At 49.1% G+C, this 20,438-nt stretch overlaps 1 protein-coding gene across 1 annotated transcript; it reads left to right on the forward strand.

Annotated features, from left to right (window-relative positions):
* Positions 1-686: 686 nt before the first annotated feature.
* LOC140599839 (uncharacterized) lies at positions 687-15,435 on the forward strand. The gene is made up of 8 exons (XM_072765106.1): positions 687-823; positions 1,319-1,425; positions 1,926-2,009; positions 3,154-3,322; positions 12,373-12,479; positions 12,939-13,022; positions 14,166-14,333; positions 15,268-15,435. Exons 1-8 carry the CDS (start codon positions 772-774, stop codon positions 15,382-15,384), a joined length of 888 nt encoding a protein of 295 aa, XP_072621207.1. The 5' UTR covers positions 687-771; the 3' UTR covers positions 15,385-15,435.
* The last annotated feature ends 5,003 nt before the right edge of the window (positions 15,436-20,438 follow it).

The raw sequence follows: 20,438 nt of genomic DNA on the forward strand, positions 1-20,438 counted from the left end.
CTTCAGAGAGATGCAAAGCAAAGAGAGAGCTGCTTTGTCCACTCTCCACTCTGCCCACTTGGAGTAGAAAGAAAGTGAGTATAAGGAGGACCTCATCTGACAGTCTGGGGCAGGGGACTGTGTCTGGGTGTCTGTGAGAAGTCTCCATGTCAGCTGTCCCTCAGGCTCCACAGGCTGCCAGGCCAGCAGGCCTCATGCACACACATCCCAAGCCAGTGACGAGGTCAGCTAGTGTCTCTCAATCCCTCTAATAGCTCCTGAACCAGAAAATTGTGTGACCAATGAGGTTAGGAAAGGGTGAGAAATTGGGGGCTACAGAGGAGACGCTGGTGTGTTAAGGGTGCTGAGGAGTCCATGCGGAGGAGGCTTGTGGCACCGTCCTAGCCTGGGATTTAATCTTGAGGACAGGAACCCCCCACCCCCCCCTCCCCTCCACAGCACCTGTTACCCTCGCATCAGAGCAGTGCTTACAAGCTGCCTGGGGAAGGCTGCTCCAGAACAGCCACCACCACATCCTGTGAGGCAGGGAGGCTGATAGCAGCTACTGCCCTCCTATCCCAGCCAATCAGCTCACAAAGCTCTAGCAGTGTGTGTGGGGGAGGGAGAAGATAGGTAGTGTGAAACTTCTCCTCCCCCCATTTCTCTACAAATTGATGGTGTTTATGGTAAACCCAGGGACCTGGGAGGTGGCCTACAAGAGGAGCAGGAGCCGGCAAGGTCAGATGTGAGGTGTCCAGCCTGCATAAAGGGGGTGTGAGCAGCTGCCTCGCCATGACCTCCTGGGCCCTCCTGCTCCTCGCCTCGGTGCTCCTGGCCACCCCAGGTAAGGACATTTCCCACGTGATCCTGGCAGCTCCTCCTTAGCTGAGGGTAAGGACAGTTCTGGAGAGTGGGTTGCCTGGGCACCTGACTTGAATTCTTTGGAGAATGTGAGAGACAAAGGAAGACATCCTTTGAAAGTAGATAAAGGGTAGTAGCCTTTCAGAGCAGTCTGCAAATCTGTGTATGTGTGTGTGTTTAAAGAGAGAAAGAACAAAGACAAGCAGAAGAGAGAAATCCGAGCAGAAAAGAGGTTCACAGGTGATGGGGGGCTAATCTTTTCTTTTTGTTTCCAGAAAGAACTTGAGAGCGTGCCTTTTGCACAGAGCCTAGATCAGGGCAGCCCCAGGGCAGTGTGAGGACAGGCCGTCTTCATTCCTCACCAAGCCCCATCCCTGTCTGGGGCTCTGGCAACCTCCTGGGCTCCCCAGCAGCCAGGAGTCCTGACTTTCCCCCCTCTTCCATCTGTGGACAGATGCTGATGCTGTTTCTTCCCCAGGTCTGACCTTTTCTGGTCTGACTCCTGAGGACCATGATGATCTGTCCACGGTTGACATGTGTCAGGAAGAGCACTTCTTTGAGGTCCCGGCTCAGGAGGCATCCAAGGTAGGCAGCTGGCTCCCTGCTCACATCCCTCGGCAACCCCTTTCACCCCCCCCCCCCCCCCCCCCGGGGCCAGTGTCTCCTCCATAGGAGCACTAGGCAGGGCAGCACCCCTGTGCTGGTGGGAGGGGAGGTAGGGGTGTGGGTTCAAAATACTGATTTTGTGGATACTCCTGCCGGAGGCAGGGGGGGGGGTACCTTGGTTTGGCTGACTGCTCCCTCCCACCAGGTGGCTCCTCTGCATCTGACCAGAGACCAGTAGAGGGGCAGGTGCTGGGGTGGGTACAGTGCTATGGGTATGGGACAGGTTCTGGGGTGTCAGCCCCTCCAAGACTAGCAGGATGGTGGGCTGGTGCCAGCCAGCGGGTTCAGGCCCTAATGGACCAAAAGATCATAGGTGATCTTCCTGGCCTAAACGGCACTGAGGAGCCCCTTCTTGGGGCCCTGCCATGGGTTATGGGGGGTGTTGAGAGATCACCTCAGGGGGCATCATTTTCTGACAGGATGACCAGATGATCTTCACCTGTATACCTTGTAAGATTATAATCAGGTTGCTGATGAAATACCTGGGAGAGTATATCACAGAGGTGAGGCCTTATGGTTGGGGATCCATCTGAGGGTGGTCAAGGGCATGAGTGGGGATTTGGTGGGGGGGCAGCTCTGAGGGAGGGGTTGATCCCTGGTTGGGCCAGAGCTTCTCAGCAGGGGATCTGTGGGCCCCACTCCCCTCTCTGGGGAGGGAATTCAGAGGATCCCATGAAATCTTGAAGCTTTGGGAGCATGGATGATGAAGAAGAGTGTGCATGGTTTCCAACGCATTGTTAAAGGAAACTTATTCATTGAGAAGGTAGGACCCTCTCCCCGGTAGCCCTACCGCACGTTTCCACGGGAAAGCTCTGTGAGGCCAGGAGGGACCTGGGTCAGGGCTGACCAACCCCAGATCTGTCACTTCTAGCTGCATGGCTGGGCCAAGTGCTAATGCTTTCTGAGCCTCAGTTTCCTTCTCTGTGCAATGGGATGGATATTAATCCCCCAACCACTTCCTTAATCTTTTTGAAGGAGCTGAGGGGTGGGATGTGCTGAGCTCCTCACCTGGCCCTGAGCAAGTGCTGAACAAGTGGATGTGTTCCTCCCAGGAAGCCTCCTTTCACCTTCCCTCCCTCCCTCCCTCTCCTCTGTTCCCTGACGCTGCTCAGCTTCTGGGTGCTGCAGGGCCCACCCTCAGCCCTGGGCACTCAGCTGTAGCCTCTCCCCTGCGATGGCAGTTGATGATACTGCAAAATGGAACGTGCCAAGGCTCCAAACTCTCTCTCCTAACCTTCCCCACCCCACCTGAGCTTGAGCCTTGCCAGGCCTGGGACCCAGGGGGCTCGGCAGGCAGAACTTGACTGTGGGTCTAGCAGCAGGGGGCACTGTGCTCCACACACAAGACAGTGGGCCTGGGGTGATGATGCACCAGGGACTGACACAGGACAGAGATAACTGTCCTTGTCTCCTGAGCCCCTCCTGTCCAGGCCTGGATCAGGGCCTTGGGACTGGGCATGAGGGCCCATCCCGGTCTCTCCAGCGTCTGCTTCCATGGCCACCTGGCACAAGGGCCTCCTCCCAGCATGCCCACAATCCAGGGCCTCCTCCCAGCATGCCCATGGCCAGGAGCTGCTGGGGGCTTCAGGAGTGTGGGCAGGGCAGAACTTACCGGATTCCTGTTTTTCTGTGGTTCTGCCCCTCCAGGAAGCCATTAAGCATGCTGCATCTCTCCTGTGCGAGGAGACATTTGTGTTGACCCATTTATGCCACAAAATAATCACTAAATATCTTAGTGACATCACCCTGCGTATCCTGAATGACAAATCCCCTCAGGCAATCTGTGTGAAACTCGGGATGTGCAGACCTGATATAGGTGAGTACACAGGTGACAGCAGAGACTCATTCCTGGAGGGCCCAGGTCATGTCCCCAAGCATGTGCAACATGGTATAACAACTTGGAAATACATCTGTTATAGAGAAAGTCATTAGCAGCTCATACTTATCCCTCCAGGCTCCCTTATCGAGATACATACCTGCCCGAACTGTGGGGAAATTGAGCAGGAGTTGGGCAGGTGAGCTGTAGCTAGACATGGCTGAGAAATACTCACTAAGAGCCTGGGCTTATGTCCCAGGCAACCCTGGGTGACATCAGGGCTCCATCTCTGGTCAGCATGCACTTGAGCAAGTAGCTTAACACCTGTGAACTTGAGTGTCCCTACCTGTGAAGGCGATAATAATCCTGATTTCTTCTTTGAGTAACGCTTGAGTGAGATGATTATGCGTAAGGAGGTTACCACCAAGGAAGTGGCCTCAGACTGGGCTATGCATAGATGTCAGAGCCCTGACTGACTCCTGTCCCCAGCCCAAGAGCGGTTCCCGGGAACAGGAACCAGGCACCATCTAGCCCAGAACACCCGGGGCCCGAGAGCTGGGCTCCAGAACCCCGCTGGCAGGGAAGCTCTGCAACCTCTCCCTCCAGGGCTGCCCAGGCTGTGCCCACAGACAGGCCAGGGTTCGGGACCCGGGGCAGAGAAGGGCCCCTGAGTGGCTCTGGCAGCCAGTCTTGCCTTGACTGAGGCTTTGGGACTTGATGCTGGCAGATCTGGGGTCACCTCGTAATGTGAGGTCCCCACAACTTCCTGTCATTGGAGCCTGTGATTTCCATCTCCAGAACCCCAAACCCCCTCAGGCTCCTGACTGGGTTCCAGGATGTAACTCTGGGTGTGATCAGCAGGGGCAGGTGGCTGTAGTGCACATTTGCAGGGACCCCACACCTGCCACAGCTGGCTCTTCTCCACTCCAGGTGTCTGAGCCTCTGAGCCCTGTGACCTCTGGGGAGAAGCACAGAGTCTCCAGCAGGCACCGCCAGCTCCTGCCTTCCTAAATCCAGGAGGGACCCTCCAGTTTCTCTCAGCTAGCTCCTTGCAGTGCTGTCCCCTGGCAGGAGATAAAATATCATGCAAGCTTTTAGCCAGAGCTTCTGTTCCTTTGTTGGATTTGAGGGGAGGGGCTCGGAGACAGGCTTGGGTGACTTATGCACTCACTCAATGAATGTTTATTGTATGTCCCACACACTGTTCTAGAAGCTGGGGATGTAGTGGTGAACAAGACTTTGCTAGCAGCTCCTCCATATATAGTCATGAGATGCTTATGAAGCCCTCACTAGAGATACACACTTCCCTAAGAGCCGGGGACACAGTAAATATACCTCTAGAAGCTCTCAGATCAGTGGGGAAGAACAATAGGGTTGTAGGTAAGAATGCTCTTTGTCCTAAAAAACAGAAACCCATACTCACTTCTGTCTGCCGGCAACCTTTGCTGTTCTTTGGGGAGTGTATTATACAGGATTATTTTGCTTGGAAACAACAAGGTCATTCTCGCTTTAGTGAATAAGACAATTTATTGGCTCAAATCATTAAGGAGTCCATATATACCATTAGGCACACAATGATCCAGAAATTTGTGGTGTCACTAGAGCTCCAGTCCTGTTTCTCTGCCATTTTCTCAAGTCCTCTCACAACTGCATACTGGGATTGATTCCTTCTGGGTAGCAGCAATAACTATATCAGATCCAAACTTGACTTTTTATGCTATGTCTTCTAGAAAGAAAGATAATTCTTTGGTAGCGTCTCTTCCAGCAGCTCCCTTAGAAAAGAATGGAACTTCTTTCCCTGTAGCCCAATCAGATATCTCCAATGTTCTCATTAGTCTAATGGGCCAGTTGCCCTATGGGAATAATCAATAGGTTCCAAGTGCAATGGATATATAGATTAGTGTGAGCCAAGTCAGGCACAACTCTGTTACCTAATCACTTGAGAGGGAATGGACACAAATACCTGGGTGGAGATAATTGCTGGGGCAGGGAAAGGCATCATGGCCAGCATAAAAAGCAATGGTGCATTGGTCTGAACTTGATCATAAGAGCAATTCAAGACTCCCAGTGATGAAATCTGGAACCATATGAGTATCAAAACAGATAAGGGCAATATCAGATTATAACGCACTGATTAAATTAGAATCCATGAATTCATAGAGATTTAAATAATAAATAATAAAATAAGGGAAAAGGAGAAGGATTACTTTAGTATAGATGCCAACTTATATAAGTAGACATAGCTGCAAAATACGTTCCCACAAAACACGTATTGATTGATATGTGTGATGTTGGCAGGCGGGGGTGGCTTTAGGAGGGGGTTCATGTCAAGAACTGGAGCCAGTGGGGCAGAGCTGCAGGCCATGTGAGATGAGGTCTGTGTGTAAGGTGTGTGTCCGCGTGGATGACAATGGTCCCGGAAAAGGTCCGAGGCCCACAGTGTAGGACAGACCCGAGGAACAGCCACAGGGGAGGCCTTGGGGAGGGAGAGGTAGGGTCCAGGGCACGATGGAGGGTTAGCAGGGACTTCTAAAGGTGGCAGCAGAAGAAGGAGGCCTCAGTCTTAGGGGTAACAGCTAGTAAAGGGCAGGGCGCAAGCCAGCTCTGGTCACCTGTCAGGAGGAGCATGTGTGCACTTGAGTCCTAATACAGACTCCTCTGAGGTACCCTCTCTCCCCCAGGACCTTCTCAGTTCTCTAACATTTCCTCTGTGACCCACCTGGGCAACCCAGGCTTCCAGCTGATGTCATGTGACATCCCTCCCTCCTGGCCACTTCCTAGTTCCCTGACCCCAGCTGGAGCGAATGATGACCCCTCCGTCCTGGCAATTTGGAGTAGCCTCATCCTAGTGCAAACCAGCTTAGCCCTGGCCAGGCTCTGCAACCATCTCCTTGGCGTCTTCAGACGTCCTTCTGCCTTTGCTCCTAGGTCCCTTCTGTACAGGGCAGCCCCGGGCTCTTTCCAACTTACAAACCACATCTCCTCACCTTCCAGTGGCTTCTCACAGGCCTCTGGACAAAGTCCCAGCTCTGTGTTACATCCTGGTATCAGGATAGGGAACACCTGAAGGAAGACACTTCCCTCAAGCAACTGGCAATCTACCAAATACTAGTAATGTCACATGAAATAAGTCTAGCATCCTAAATCCCCTCTGTTTGTACAAGAAGGAAAAATTATCAATTTTATTAAATGTTATCGCATGAATGCATGTCTTCATGGTGTTCTGCATGACGAGATAGGAATATGCATAGACAGTTGTGTTGCACAGAGAGGTCTGTTGCTTATCTTAATTAAGGAAAAGTGCTTGTGTGATTGAGTTGTGAAACCAACTAACTCCTTTTTCAGGGATCGCTATTCTTTACATTGTAAAAAATACACAACACAAAATTTACAATTTTAATAATATTTAAATGTCCACTCAGCAGTGTTGAGTATATTCTCACTGTTGTGACACAGACATCTAGGAGTTTTTATCCTACAGTACCGGGACTCCATACTCATTGTTAAGCCATGACTCTCTTTTTCCCTTGACCCAAAGCCTGGAAACCACCATTCTTTTTGATGTTTCCATTAATTTGACATCTCTAGACTACTCATTGAAATGGAATCATACAGTATTTGCCTATTTGTGACTGGCTTATTTCACTCAGTTTAATGTCCTCAAAGTCCATACAAGTTCCGGCATTCGACAGGATTTGATCTTTTTATGATTGAATAGCACACACATAATTATTTATATTGCATTGTATTTATCTATCATCTGTCCATGGACATTCAGGTTGCTTTCACCTCTTGGCTATTGTGAATAGTACTGGTATGAAGATGGGTGTGTGAATACCTCTTTGAGATTCTTAGTTTGTGAATAAATATCCAGAAGTGGTTTTATTATTTATTTATCATTTATTATTTACTTATTACTTTACATAGTGGTTTTACGATTTTACAACAACAGTGCATACTTTCTGCACATCTTCAGCAACTCTTGTAATTTTCGGTTTTTGGTAAGAGCCAGGTTATTGGGTTTGGGATGCTATCTCATTATGGTTTTGCCTCGCATTTTCCTAATGATTATTGATGATGAGCATCATTTCATATACTTCTTAGCTATTGCTATATCTTGTGGGGAGTCTGCCTATTCAAAGTGTTTTTGCCCTTTTCAAAATTGAGTGATTTGAGGGGCACTTGGCTGGCTTAGTGGGTAGAGTATGTGTCTCTTTTCTTGGGGTCATGAGTATGAGCCTCATGTTGGGTAGGAGTCTACTTAAAAAAAAAAAGAAATGTATAAAATTGAGTGTTTTGATGTTTTGTTGTTGCGTTTCAACAGTTCTTTGTATACTCTGGATGTTAGTCCAGTATAAGAAATGTGATTTGCAAATGTTTGCTCTCATTCCATAAATCGCCCTTTTACTTTGTCAATTGTGCCATTTGACACACAAAGTTTTTATGTTTGATAAAATGGTATTTGCCCATTTTGCTGTGCTTTCAGTATCATATCCAAGAAACCATTGCCAAGTTCAATGTCATGTAGCTTTCACCTTGGGTTTTCTTCTAGAAATTTTATAGTCTTGAGTCTTAAGTGTTTAGTCCATTCCTTTTTTTAATAAGATTTTTTTAAAAAAAGATTTTATTTATTTATTCATGAGACACAGAGAAAGAGAGAGAGGGAGAGAGAGAGATAGAGAGAGGCAGAGAGAGGCAGAGGGAGAAGCAGGCTCCATGCAGGGAGCCTGACATGGGACTCGATCCTGGGTCTCCAGGATCACGCCCTGGGATGAAGGCGGTGCTAAACCGCTGAGCCACCCAGGCTGCCCTTTAATGCCTTTCTTTCTTTCTTTCTTTCTTTCTTTCTTTCTTTCTTTCTTTCTTTCTTTCTTTCTTTCTCTTTTTCTTTTCTTTCTTTCTTTTTTCTTTTTCTTTCTTTTTTTTTAAGATTTATTTATTTATTTACTCAATAGAGAGAGAGAGAGAGAGAGAGAGAGAGGCAGAGACACAGGCAGAGGGAGAAGCAGGCTCCGTGCAGGGAGCCCAACGTGGGACTTGATCCTGGGTCTCCAGGATCACACCCTGGGCTGAAGGCAACGCTAAACTGCTGAGCCACCCGGGTTGCCCCCTTTAATGCATTTCTAATGACATTTTGTATGTGGTGAAAAGTTCATTCTTTTCCATGGGTTTTCCAGTTTTCTGAGCACCATGTATTGAAAATCTTAATTTCCTTTAGTGAGTACCTTCTTACATATATAATCTTATAAAAGATGGTTAGCGTGAAGGCAAAGTCTCTAAAAAGTGGCCCACATGTTTGGATGTTCTTTTTTTTATTAAAGATTTTTATTTATTCATTCATGAGAGACATACAGAGAGAAAGAGAGAGGCAGAGACACAGGCAGAGGGAGAAGCAGGCTCCACGCAGGGAGCCCGACATGGGACTCGATTCCAGGTCCCCAGGATCAGGCCCTGGGTTGAAGGCAGTACTAAACTGCTGAGCCACTCGGGCTGCCCATGTTTGGATGTTCTTAGGAGTGGAAAGGGTATGACACTTTTTAAGTGCAGCCTGTTAGCATGCTTTTATAGAGATTTTAAAATAATTATACAAGAACAATCTCCAACTCAGATTAATCAATTTACATAAAATACACTTAGAGGCCTAACACTACCATGAATTAATTTTAATCTATGAAAGTTGTGCTGGGCAGTCTGAATCACTTGAAAATGCAGGTCTAGACATATCTCAGTGTTGATTCATTTTGTGGAATTTTTCAGTATTTCTATGTACAGGAGATGTCATCTGCAACTAGAGATAACCATACATCCTCTTTTCTAACAGATGGATTTTTTTCATTTTATTTCTTAATTTTATTTATTTTATTTTTAAAGATTTTATTTATTTATTCATGAGAGACACAGAGAGAAAAAGAGGGAGAGACACAGGCAGAGGGAGAAGCAGGCTCCATGCTGGGAGCCTGACATGGGACTCGATCCTGGGGCTCCAGGATCACACCTTAGGTTGATGGTGGCACTAAACCACTGAGCCACCCAAGCTGCCCATTCTTTCTTAATTTTATAGTTAGTGTCATGAGTGCAACACTAAATAGATGTACTGAGAGCAGACATCCATGTCTTGCTCCTGACCTTTGGGAGAAAGTATTTTGTTTTTCATCATGAAGTATGAAGTCAGCTAGGGGATTATATAGATGCAATTTATTAAGTGCAGGGCTTCCTTGCATTTCTAGTTGGTGAGTGTCTTAATGTGGATGGAGGTTGAGTTTTATCAAGTGATGTTTCTGTGTTCATGGAGAGGATCATGCACTTTATATTGTTTATTCTATTGCTATAATGAATCACATAAATGAGTTTTAGGTGTTAAATCACTTTGCATTACTGGATAAATTCTAGTTGGTCATGGTATAGAATTCTTTGATATGTTACTGGATCCAGTTTGCTAGGGTTTTGTAGAGGAATATTGCATCTATATTCATAGGAAATACTGGTCTGTACTTTTCCCAGTTGTAATTTTCCTGTTGTATTTTTCTAGTATTGACATCAGGGCAACCTCTTCTATATTTTGGAAGAGTTTGAGAAGAATTAGTATTAATTCTTTTTTTAATGTTTGATAGGATTCATCTATCTACCCCAGGGCCTAGGGTCTTCTTCCTGGGTATACATGGCATTACTAATTCTATTACTTTACTTATTATATATAGGTCTTTTGAATTTTGCACTCTTTTCATTCTGTTTCAGCAGTTTGTATCCTTCTAGGGATGTGTCCATTTCAATGTAAGTTCTCTAATTTATTGGCATACAATTGTTCGTAATATAAGAGTTATCTTCCCTGTAAGAATGGTCATAATGTTCATTTTTGCGTTTCTGATGCTAATAATAGGGTAAGACATGTTACCGTGTTGAGGGTGCTGAGGAGTCCCATGGGGAGGAGGCCTGTGGCACCTTCTGAGCCTGGTATTTCCTCCTGAGCACAGAACCCAAACCTTCCACTCCCTTGCATAGCACCAGTTACCCTCCCACAGGGGCAGCACTCACAGAAGCCACCTTGGGGAAGGATGCCCTAACACCAGCCTCCCTCTGCCAGCACAGCACAGGCTGTAAAGCTTCCACATGCACAAAGACATGTCACATGGGAGCACTATGAACAGGAGACACTATACCCATTTGAAAGAAAGGGAACTGAGGCTCCAAGAGACGGTGACCCTTGCTCTAGAGCCCCCAGCTTGTCAAGGGCTGGCTTGCCTGGGACCCCACCCTCATCCCTTCTCAGCAGAGGCTAAGTGGAGAGCAGGGTTCTGAATAACCTCAGGAAAGTAGAGTGATTTAGAGAACAAGGCTGTCAGCCCACGATGGGGTTCCCGGGCAGGTGGCAGGGGTGCAGTCGTCAGAGACACATTAAAGGGGATGCAGGGCTGGGGGTGTGAGGGGACCCTGTCAGCTGGTCCTGCCTGGGTGGCTGTGCCACCAGCCATCAGCTGGTGGGGAAAGACCCAATAGGAGGTGGGAGGTGCGTTCTGGTGCCCGCAGTGTCCCCTGCAGGCCTGGTGGCAGAGGTCAGGTCCCCTGCTATCTGTACCCAGTGTCCTGGCCTGAAGCATGAAGGAGGTGGGTGAAGGCACCAGACAAATGAGGGGATGCCCAGTTGAATGTGGGTGTCAGGTAAGGAGGGCACGCGCTGTAGCAGGAGGATGTTCTGCGCAATGTCTGGGACCGACTTACCCTAAACGATGGTCTCTTACTTATCTGATACTGGCTGTTAAGTGGGCAGCCGCCACGGTTATTACGGATGAGGGCCGTGACCCTGGTGCACAGATGGGGAGTCAGGGGCCTGGGAGCTGGGCCTAGACCCCTGGCCAGGACTCACCTCCTTCCCATGGGCTGTGTCTCCCTGTGGCCCAGGGCCCTGACAGGCGGGGCTGAAGGTGGCTCTGAGGGAAGAGCCTGCCTCCATGATGCTGGCCAGCAGGCTGGTGAGGGGCTGGGGACACAGGGATCCTTGAGCTCTTGCTGGGTGTCCCCCACCCGAGAAGGCAGGGCTGGGAGGAGCTGTCAGCATCTGCCCCGAACACCTGTCTTTAAATCTGGTGGAGTCTGCTAGAGCTACTGGGCTGAAATGGCTGGGGGAGAGCAGGGAAATGGGGATGGTTGGGGGAGGGACACCTGCACAGAGCCCTGGGAGGTGGGGGAAGGGGTGGGGGATGGGATGCTCGTGGCCTAGGTGCCTCCCTGAGCTCTCAGGTGCAAGGATGGCTCTTCCATGTCCACATCCGGGCAGGGTGGGGGCATCATGGCAGCTGTGCCCTCCAGCCACCTTGCACTCAGCTAGGAAAGCTCTGTGTGGGGGGAGGGGAAGAGAGATAGTGTGGAGCCTCTCCTCCCCCCACTTCTCCACAAACTGGTGGTGTTTGTGGTAAACCCAGGGACCTGAGAGGTGACCTACAGGAGGAGCAGGAGCTGGCAAGGTCAGATGCGAGGTGTCCAGCCTGCATAAAGGGGGTGTGAGGGTGTGTCAGCAGCTGCCTCGCCATGACCTCCTGGGCCCTCCTGCTCCTTGCCTTGTGCTCCTGGCCACCCCAGGTAAGGACATTCCCCACGTGATCCTGGCAGCTCCACCTTAGCTGAAGGCAGGGACAGTTTTGGAGAGTGAGTTGGGCTGGACCCTGTGTTGATTCTCTAGGGGAAAACAAGAGACAGGAAAGACCTAAGAGAGGAGTTGAGAAAAGGTTCTTTTTAGGTCAAATCTGTGCGTGTGTGCATTTGTGTGAGAAAGAGACATAGGGGGACAGAGAGAGAGAGAAGGGGTTGCTTGAATGGTTGTGGTGCTGTATAACCTTTCCACTTGCTTTCCAGAAAGAAATTGAGAGTGTGACTTTTGCACAGAGCCTGGGTGAGGGCAGCCTCAGGGCAGTGTGAGGACAGGTCTCCTGGACCCCTCACCAAGCCCCACGCCTGTCCGGGGCTCTGGCCACCTCCTGGGCTCCCCACCAGCCAGGAGTTCTGACTTTCCATCCTCTTCCACCTGTGGAGGGCTGCTGATGCTGTTTCTTCCCCAGGTCTGACCTTTTCTGGTCTGACTCCTGAGGACCATGAGGACCTATTCACCGCTGACATGTGTCAGGAAGAGCACTTCTTCGAGGTCCTGGCCCAGTTGGCAGCCAAGGTTCACTGTTGGCCCTCTGTTTACTTCCCACAGCCCCTTCCCATTTTCTCTGCCCTGGGAGCTGCACGTCTCCATCAGCTGGAGGGAAGGCAGGGCTGTGGGCTGAAGATGCTTGTGTCTGGCCTGTATCTAGCTGAGGGAGGGGAGTACCTTGGTCTGGGTGGCAGCTCCCCTTTCCCACTCTAAGAGGCTCCTCTGGGGTCTGACCATAGACCAGAAGAGTGGCAGGTGCTGGGGTGGGTAAGGTGCTGTGAGTATGGGGCAGGTTCCGGGGTGCATCAGCCCGCTGGGACTAGCAGGAGGGTGGGCAGATGCCAGCCAACCTGCTTGAATCCTAAAGGATAGGAAGTCCATAGATAATCCTGTTGTCCTAGGAGGCTCCAAGAGTCCCTTCATGAGTCTCTCAGGTGCTCTTGGGGTTTCTGAGCAATCACCCTTGGGGTTCTTCCTTTTCTACAGGGTGACCCTCAGTTCAACCAATGCGATTTATGTAAATTGATAGTTAACTGGCTGAAGAATTGCCTACGTGGTAACCTAATTCAGGTGAGACTTTATGGTTTGGGGAACAACTTGCTGGTTGGTCAATAGAGTGGGGCACAACGGGGTTGGGGAGCTGGGGGAGGGAATGATCCCTTGTTGGGCCAGAGCTTCTCAGCAGGGGATGTGTGGGGCCCTGGTTTATCTGGGGATTGACTTCTGAGAATTCCCTGAATTGTGTGCTCCGAGAACACAGATAAGTAGTAAGAAGAGTGTGCATGGTTTCCAATACATTGTTGAAGGAAAATTGTTCCTGGAAAGTGGGAATCTATCGCTCTATCCTCACTGGGTATATCTAGGCAAAGCTTTCCAGGCTGGGTCTAGGCAGACCTGGGTCAGAGCTGACCAACCTCAGATCTGCCAATTCCTAGGTGCATGGCTGGGCCAAGTGCTAATGCTTTCAGAGCCTCAGTTTCCTTCTCTGTGCAATGGGATGGATATCAATTCCCCAACCACTTCCTTAAGCCTTTTGAAGGAGCTGAGGGGTGGGACAAGCTGAGCTCCCCATCTGGCCCTGAGCAAGTGCTGAACAAGTGGATGTGTTCCTCCCAGGAAGCCTCGTTTCACCTTCCCTCCCTCCCTCCCTCCCTCTCTGTCCTCTGTTCCCTGACCCTGCTCAGCTTCTGGGTGCTGCAGGGCCCACCCTGAGCCCTGGGCACTCAGCTGTAGGCTTCTCCCCTGTGATGGCAGTAGACGATACTGCAAAATGGAACGTGCCAAGGCTCCAAGGTCTGTCTCCTAACCTTCCCCACCCCACCTGAGCCTGAGCCCTACCAGGCCTGGGACCCAGGGGGCTCGGTAGGCAGAACTTGACTGTGGGTCTAGCAGCAGGGGGCACTGTGCTCCACACACAAGACAGTGGGCCTGGGGTGATGATGCACCAGGGACTGACACAGGACAGAGCCAACTGTCCTTGTCTCCTGAGCCCCTCCTGTCCAGGCCCGGATCAGGGCCTTGGGACTGGGCATGAGGGCCGATCCCGGTCTCTCCAGCCTCTGCTTCCATGGCCATCTGATACCAGAGCCTCCTCCCAGCATGCCCACAGTCAGAGGGGCCCAGGGCCCAGGAGCAGCTGGGGGCTTCAGGGATCTGTGCGGGGCAGAGCTCAGCTAATTCCTGTCCCTGGTTATGGTGGTGTTGCTCTTGCAGAAAGCCTTTGAAAAAGTTGCATCACTGGTATGCTCAAAGTTTCCGTTCGTGGAAAATCATTGCAAAGAAACCATCCGCAAATTTCTGGGGGAAATCACCTACTGCATTGTGAATGTTGAACCTGCGAAGCGAATCTGTGTGATATTCAGCATATGCTCCCCTTGGCAGGTGAGTACAGAGGTGAAGCAGAGAGTCATTCCTAGAGTGTGCAGGTCATATCCACAAGCAGGTGCAACATCGTTAAAAAAAAAAAACAGAGATATTTGTCTGTCATAGAGATGTCAGCAATACCTCATACTTGTCCCTCCAGGTCCCCTTATCGAGACACATTCCTCCCCAACTGTGTGGAAATTGAGCAGGAGTTGGGCAGGTGAGCTGTAGCTAGACATGGCTGAGAAATACTCACAAAGAGCCTGGGCTTATGTCCCAGGCAACCCGGGGTGACATCAGGGCTCCATCTCAGGTCAGCATGCACTTGAGCAAGTAGCTTAACGCCCGTGAACTTGAGCATCCCTACCTGTGAAGGCGATAATAATCCTGATTTCTTCTTTGAGTAACGCTTGAGTGAGATGATTATGCGTAAGGAGGTTACCACCAAGGAAGTGGCCTCAGACTGGGTTATCATAGACGTCAGAGCCCTGACTGACTCCCGTCCCCAGCCCAGCAGCGGTTCCTGGGAACAGGAACCAGGCACCATCTAGCCCAGGACACCTAGGGCCAGAGAGCTGGGCTCGGGAACCCTGCTGGCAGGGAGGGCTCTGCAGCCTCTCCCTCAAGGGCTGCCCAGACTGTGCCCACAGACAGGCCAGGGCGGCGGAACCCGGGGCAAGGAAGGGCCCCTGAGTGGCTCTGGCAGCCAGTCTTGCCTTGACTGAGGCTTTGGGACTTGATGCTGGCAGATCTGGAGTCACCTTGTAGTGCGTGGTCCCCACCATTTCTTCTCATTGAAGCCTGTGGTTTCCATTTCCAACCCCACACTCCCTCAGGCTCCTGATTGGGTTCCAGGATGTAACTCTGGGTGTGATCAGCAGGGGCAGGTGGCTCTAGTGCACATTTGCAGGGACCCCACACCTGCCACAGCTGTTTCTCTTCCCCACTCCAGGTGACCAAGAAACTGGGACCTTACTCCACCCCGGGGAGAAGCACAGAGTCTCCAGCAGGCACCGCCAGCTCCTGCCTTCCTAAATCCAGGACGGACCCTCCAGTTTCTCTCAGCTAGCTCCCTGCAGTGCTGTCCCCTGGCAGGAGAATAAAATGTCTTGCAAGCTTTTGGCCACAGCTCCTGTTCCTTTTGGGGGATTTGAGTGGAGGGGCTCAGAGACAGGCTTGGGTGACTTATGCACTCACTCAATGAGTGTTTATTGTATGTCCCACACTCTTTTGTAGAAGCTGGGGATGTAGTGGACAAGACAACATTAGCAGCTCTTCCACATAAAGTCATGAAATGCCTATGAAGCCCTCACTAGAGACACACAATCTTCTAAGAGCCGGGAGTACACAGTGAATATACCCCAGGAGCTCAGACCAGCGGGGAAGAACAACAGAGTTGTAGTTAAGAGGGCTCTTGGTTGGGCAGCCCGGGCGGCTCAGTGGTTTAGCGCTGCCTTCAGCCCACAGCCTGATCCTGGAGACCCAGGATCGAGTCCCATATCGGGATCCCTGCATGGAGCCTGCTTCTCCCACTGTCTTTGTCTCTGCCTCTCTCTCTCTCTCTCTCTCTGTCTCAAATAAATAAATAAATCTTAAAAAAAAAAAAAAGAGTGCTCTTGTTCCTAAGGAGCAGAAACCAATCTTTTGCTTCTGTTGGTATTTTGGGGAGTGTATTATTTAAGATTGTTTTGCTTAGAAGCAACAGAAATCTTAGGTCATTCTGGCCTAAATGAATAAGGCAATTTTTTGGATGAAATCATTAAACAGTCCATAGATAGCTTCAGGCACAGAATTATCCAGAAATGAGTACTGTCACCAGAGCTCCAGTCCTGTTTCTCTGCCATTCTCTCAGGTCCTCCCACAGCTGTATAGTGAGATTGATCTCCGGCTAGCTTCCTTTTCAGGCATCCATCTGGGCAGCAGCAATGGCCCCATCAGGCCCATTCTTGACATTTTATACTATGTCATCTAGAGGGAAAGAGAGTTCTTTGGTGGCCTCTCTTCCATCACCTCCCTTGAAGATGAATGGAAACTTCTTTCCTAAGAAACTTCATCAAACATTAATTGTGTTTTTATGACCTGAATAGGCAGGTGCCCTACTGCAATCAATCTTTTGTTCTATGGGCATGAGATACGCAGGTTAGCCTGAGCCATTTAGAGCACATCCCACGTGCTGAGGCCGAATTTATATCTTATAATCACTTGGGTAAGAGTGGACATGAAAATCTGGGAGGAGATTGTTACTGAAAAGAGGGGAATTCATGCTCGCCATCACCAAGAGCACTGGTGCATCCACCAGGATTCAACCTAATAAACAGTTCAAAGAGATGCTCAGTGGTGAAATCTGGGGCAAGTGGAGTATTAAAATGGATAAGACAGTAGTAGATTCTCATCTATTGTGTAAAGTAGAATCTGTGAATCATGTAGAGATAAATAAATCAATAAGGGAAAGGGGGTTACCTGGGTGGCTCAGCGGTTGAGCATCTGCCTTTGGTCCAGGGCATGATCCTGGAGTCCGGGATCGAGTCCGGCATCGGGCTCCCTGCATGGAGCCTGCTTCTCCCTCTGCCTATGTATCTGCCTCTTTCTCTGTGTGTCTTGTGAATAAATAAATAAAACTTTAAAAAGAAAATAAGGGAAAGGGGAAGGTGTTATATTACTGTGCATTGCCAAATATGAATGTAGACACAATTGCAATCTATATTCCCACAAATACCACGCTGGAATTAATTACTAAAATATGTGATTAGTTAAGATGACAGTAGAGAGACCTGGCAGATAGGTGGTGAGTGTTTTTTACTCCTCCTGACCCAAATACACAAATCCTGAGGAACATCGGAGAAATGCAAATTGACTTTCAGCACAGGAGCTGGTCGGTACTCTTCAAAATGCAAGATTATGAAAGACAAGAAGAGATGAAGGATCTGTTCCAGATAGAAGGAAACTAAGCAGATACTGGGTGTGATTGTAACAGATGAGGCTGGTGTGTATCCAGACTGCAAGGGACATGGTTGGTGTAATCTGGGACTCTCTCTTCAGCCTGAGATGATAATGTTGTGCCAATGGCAGTGTCCTGATGTGTATGGCAGTGCCACCTTAAGAATGACAGCGTCCTTCGGGTAAGGAAACACATGCTCCCTTACTTACGAAAGTATTAGGGGGTCGTGGGGCATCACGTCTGCAATGCACTGCCAGTGAGTTAGAAGAATGGTAACATGTACACTCAGAAACACCAGGACAAGACAGCACAGCACATACATGTAATAAAATGTTACCAGTGGGGGAATCTGGTTAAGGTGAACGAGAGCTGTTTGATCTAGTCTTACAAGCTTTCCCTAAATCTGACATGATTCAAAAATAAAGAGAAAAGACTTATGGTAATTTGGCCTTAGCACCTGGATGGGTGGTGTGACATGTACGAACGGGGAAAGACACTTAGATGGGTGGACTTGGAGAGAATGAGGAAGGGTTCTGCTTTGACCCTAAGACTGTGTCTATTCCATATGCAGGTCGGTGGATGGGGAGTGGTATCTTGGCAAAGCCCAATTTGAAGTCCTTGAACTGGGTGTGAAGGGCAGGGAGACAGTGCAGAAGGAGAACATTCCTGTCTGAGGACAGGAGGGGCTAGTCAACCTGTGGCGGCTGGTGGTGGTGGAGGAGGAGCAAAGCACCAAGGAGATTGTGGAGAGGCAGCCAGTGGCGCAGGGGAAACCAGACTTGGGGCTAAGGAGTCAAGAGAAACAAATGTTTCAAGCTTTAGGGAATGGCTGAGCTTGTCCAGGGACCCTGGGATAGTAAGAAAGAAGAAGACAGAGGAAATTCGGTCCCTGGATGTGGGTGCTTTTGGGCCTTGGGGACCTTAGTCAGATGGTTTCAGTGCACAACAGCCGTGTGCACTGGGATTGAAGGGTGTGATGTCAGCAGGTGGGGATGTCCTTAGGAGGGGGTTCGTGTCAAGAGTTGGAGCCAAGTGGGGCAGAGCTGCAGGCCATGTGAGAGTAGAGGTGGGGTCTGTGTGTAAGGTGTGTGTCCACGTGGATGACAATGGTCCCGGGAGAGGTCCGAGACCCACAGTGTAGGAGAGACCCGAGGAACAGCCACAGGGGAGGCCTTGGGGAGGGAGAGGAAGGGTCCAGGGCACGATGGAGGGTTAGCAGGGACTTCTAAAGGTGACAGCTGAAGAAGGTGGCCTCAGTCTTAGGGGTAACAGCTAGTAAAGGGCAGGGCGCAAGCCAGCTCTGGTCACCTGTCAGGAGGAGCATGCGTGCACTTGAGTCCTAATACAGACTCCTCTGGGGTACCCTCTCTCCCCCAGGCCCTTCTCAGTTCTCTAACATTTCCTCTGTGACCCACCTGGGCAACCCAGGCTTCCAGCTGGCGTCATGTGACATCCCTCCCTCCTGGCCACTTCCTAGTTCCCTGACCCCAGCTGCGGCGAATAATGACCCCCCCCCCCTCCTGTGAATTTGGAGTAGCCTCATCCTAGTGCAAACCAGCTTAGCCCTGGCCAAGCTCTGCAACCATCCCCTTGGGCGTCTTCAGACGTCCTTCTGCCTATGCTCCTAGGTCCCTTCTGTACAGGGCAGCCCCGGGCTCTTTCCAAACTACAAACCACATCTCCTCACCTTCCGGTAGCTTCCTCCAGACCTCTGGACAGAGTCCCAGCTCTGTGTTGTTACATCCTGGTGTCAGGATAGGGAACACCTGAAGGAAGACACTTCCCTCAAGCAACTGGCAATCTACCAAATACTAGTAATATCACATGAAGATGTCTAGCACCCTACATCCCCTCTGTTTGTACAAGAAGAAAAAATTATCAATTTAATTAAGTGTTATTGGATGAATACATGTCTTTATTGTGTTTTGTGAGATGAGATAGGAAGTATGGATAGACACTCGTGTTGCACAGAAAGGTCTGTTGCTTACATCAAGGTAAAGTGCTCGGGTAGCTGAGTTGTGAGCCCATCTAACTCAAATTTACAATTTAACGATTTTTAAATGTCCACTCAGCAGTGTTGAATATATTCTCACTCTTGTGACACAGACATCTAGGTGTTTTATTCACAGAGCTGAGACTCCATACTCGTTTTTAAGCTGTGACTCTCCTTTTTCCTTGACCCGAAGTCTGGGAACCAGCATTCTATTTGATGTTTCCATTAATTTGACTACCTAGACATCTCATATAAGTGAAATCATACACTATTTGCCCATTTGTAACTGGATTATTTCACTCAGCTTAATGCCCTCAAAGCATATCCATGTTCTGACATTCAACAGGATTTTGTCTTTTTAAGGTTAACAGCATATACATACTTACATTACCTTTATTTATCCATTCTTCTGTCCATGAATATTTGGGGCTTTCACCTCCTGGCTATTGTGGATAGTGCTACTATGAACATGGACGTGCAAATACCTTTTCATGACCCTGCTTTCATTCTTTTGTATAAATACCTTAAGTGGGTTTTCTGGCTCATGTGGTGGTTTTACCTTTAATATTTTGAGGAACCCCCATATTGCTTTACATAGTGGTTTCATGATTTTACAACAACAGTGCACACTTTCTCCACATCTTCACTAACACTTGTAATTTTCTGTTTTTTGATAAGAGTCAGGTTACAGGGAAAGCTGTGCTACCTCATTGTGGTTTTGCCTTGCATTTCCCTAACAATTATTGATGAGGAGCATCTTTTCATATGCTTGTTAGTCATTTGTATATCTAGGCAGAGCGTCTATTCAAAGTCCTTTGTCACTTTTTACTTGAGCAATTTGTTGTTGAGTTTTAACAGTTCTTTGTGTGTTCTGGGTATTAACCCATTATTAGGGAATGATTTGTAAATATTTTTACCCTTCCATAAATCGCCTTTCCCTTCTGACTATGTCACTGGAAACCTCAAATTCTTACGTTTGATGAAAGTTTTGGGCATTTTGGTGCATTTCTTGAAGTCATACCGAAGAAATCATTGCCAAGTCCAATGTCATGCGGCTTCCCCTAATGCTTTAGTCTAATGATATTATAATTTATGGTCTTCCATGTAAATGTTTAATCCAGTTCTATTGACTTTTCATGTATGGTGGAAGGTAATGGTCTCCTTTCAATCTTTAGTATGGGTTCTCCAGTTT

The sequence above is a fragment of the Vulpes vulpes genome, chromosome 8 (genome assembly GCF_048418805.1).
Source record: "Vulpes vulpes isolate BD-2025 chromosome 8, VulVul3, whole genome shotgun sequence".
Lineage (NCBI taxonomy): Eukaryota > Metazoa > Chordata > Mammalia > Carnivora > Canidae > Vulpes > Vulpes vulpes.

Bases quoted from the DNA above. Each gene is read 5' to 3' on its own strand.
- LOC140599839 (XM_072765106.1), top strand. From the start codon at position 772: ATGACCTCCTGGGCCCTCCTGCTCCTCGCCTCGGTGCTCCTGGCCACC. The intron at 12,480-12,938 runs GTTCACTGTTGG...CCTTTTCTACAG, and splicing joins TGGCCCAGTTGGCAGCCAAG to GGTGACCCTCAGTTCAACCA. The intron at 14,334-15,267 runs GTGAGTACAGAG...TCCCCACTCCAG, and splicing joins GCATATGCTCCCCTTGGCAG to GTGACCAAGAAACTGGGACC.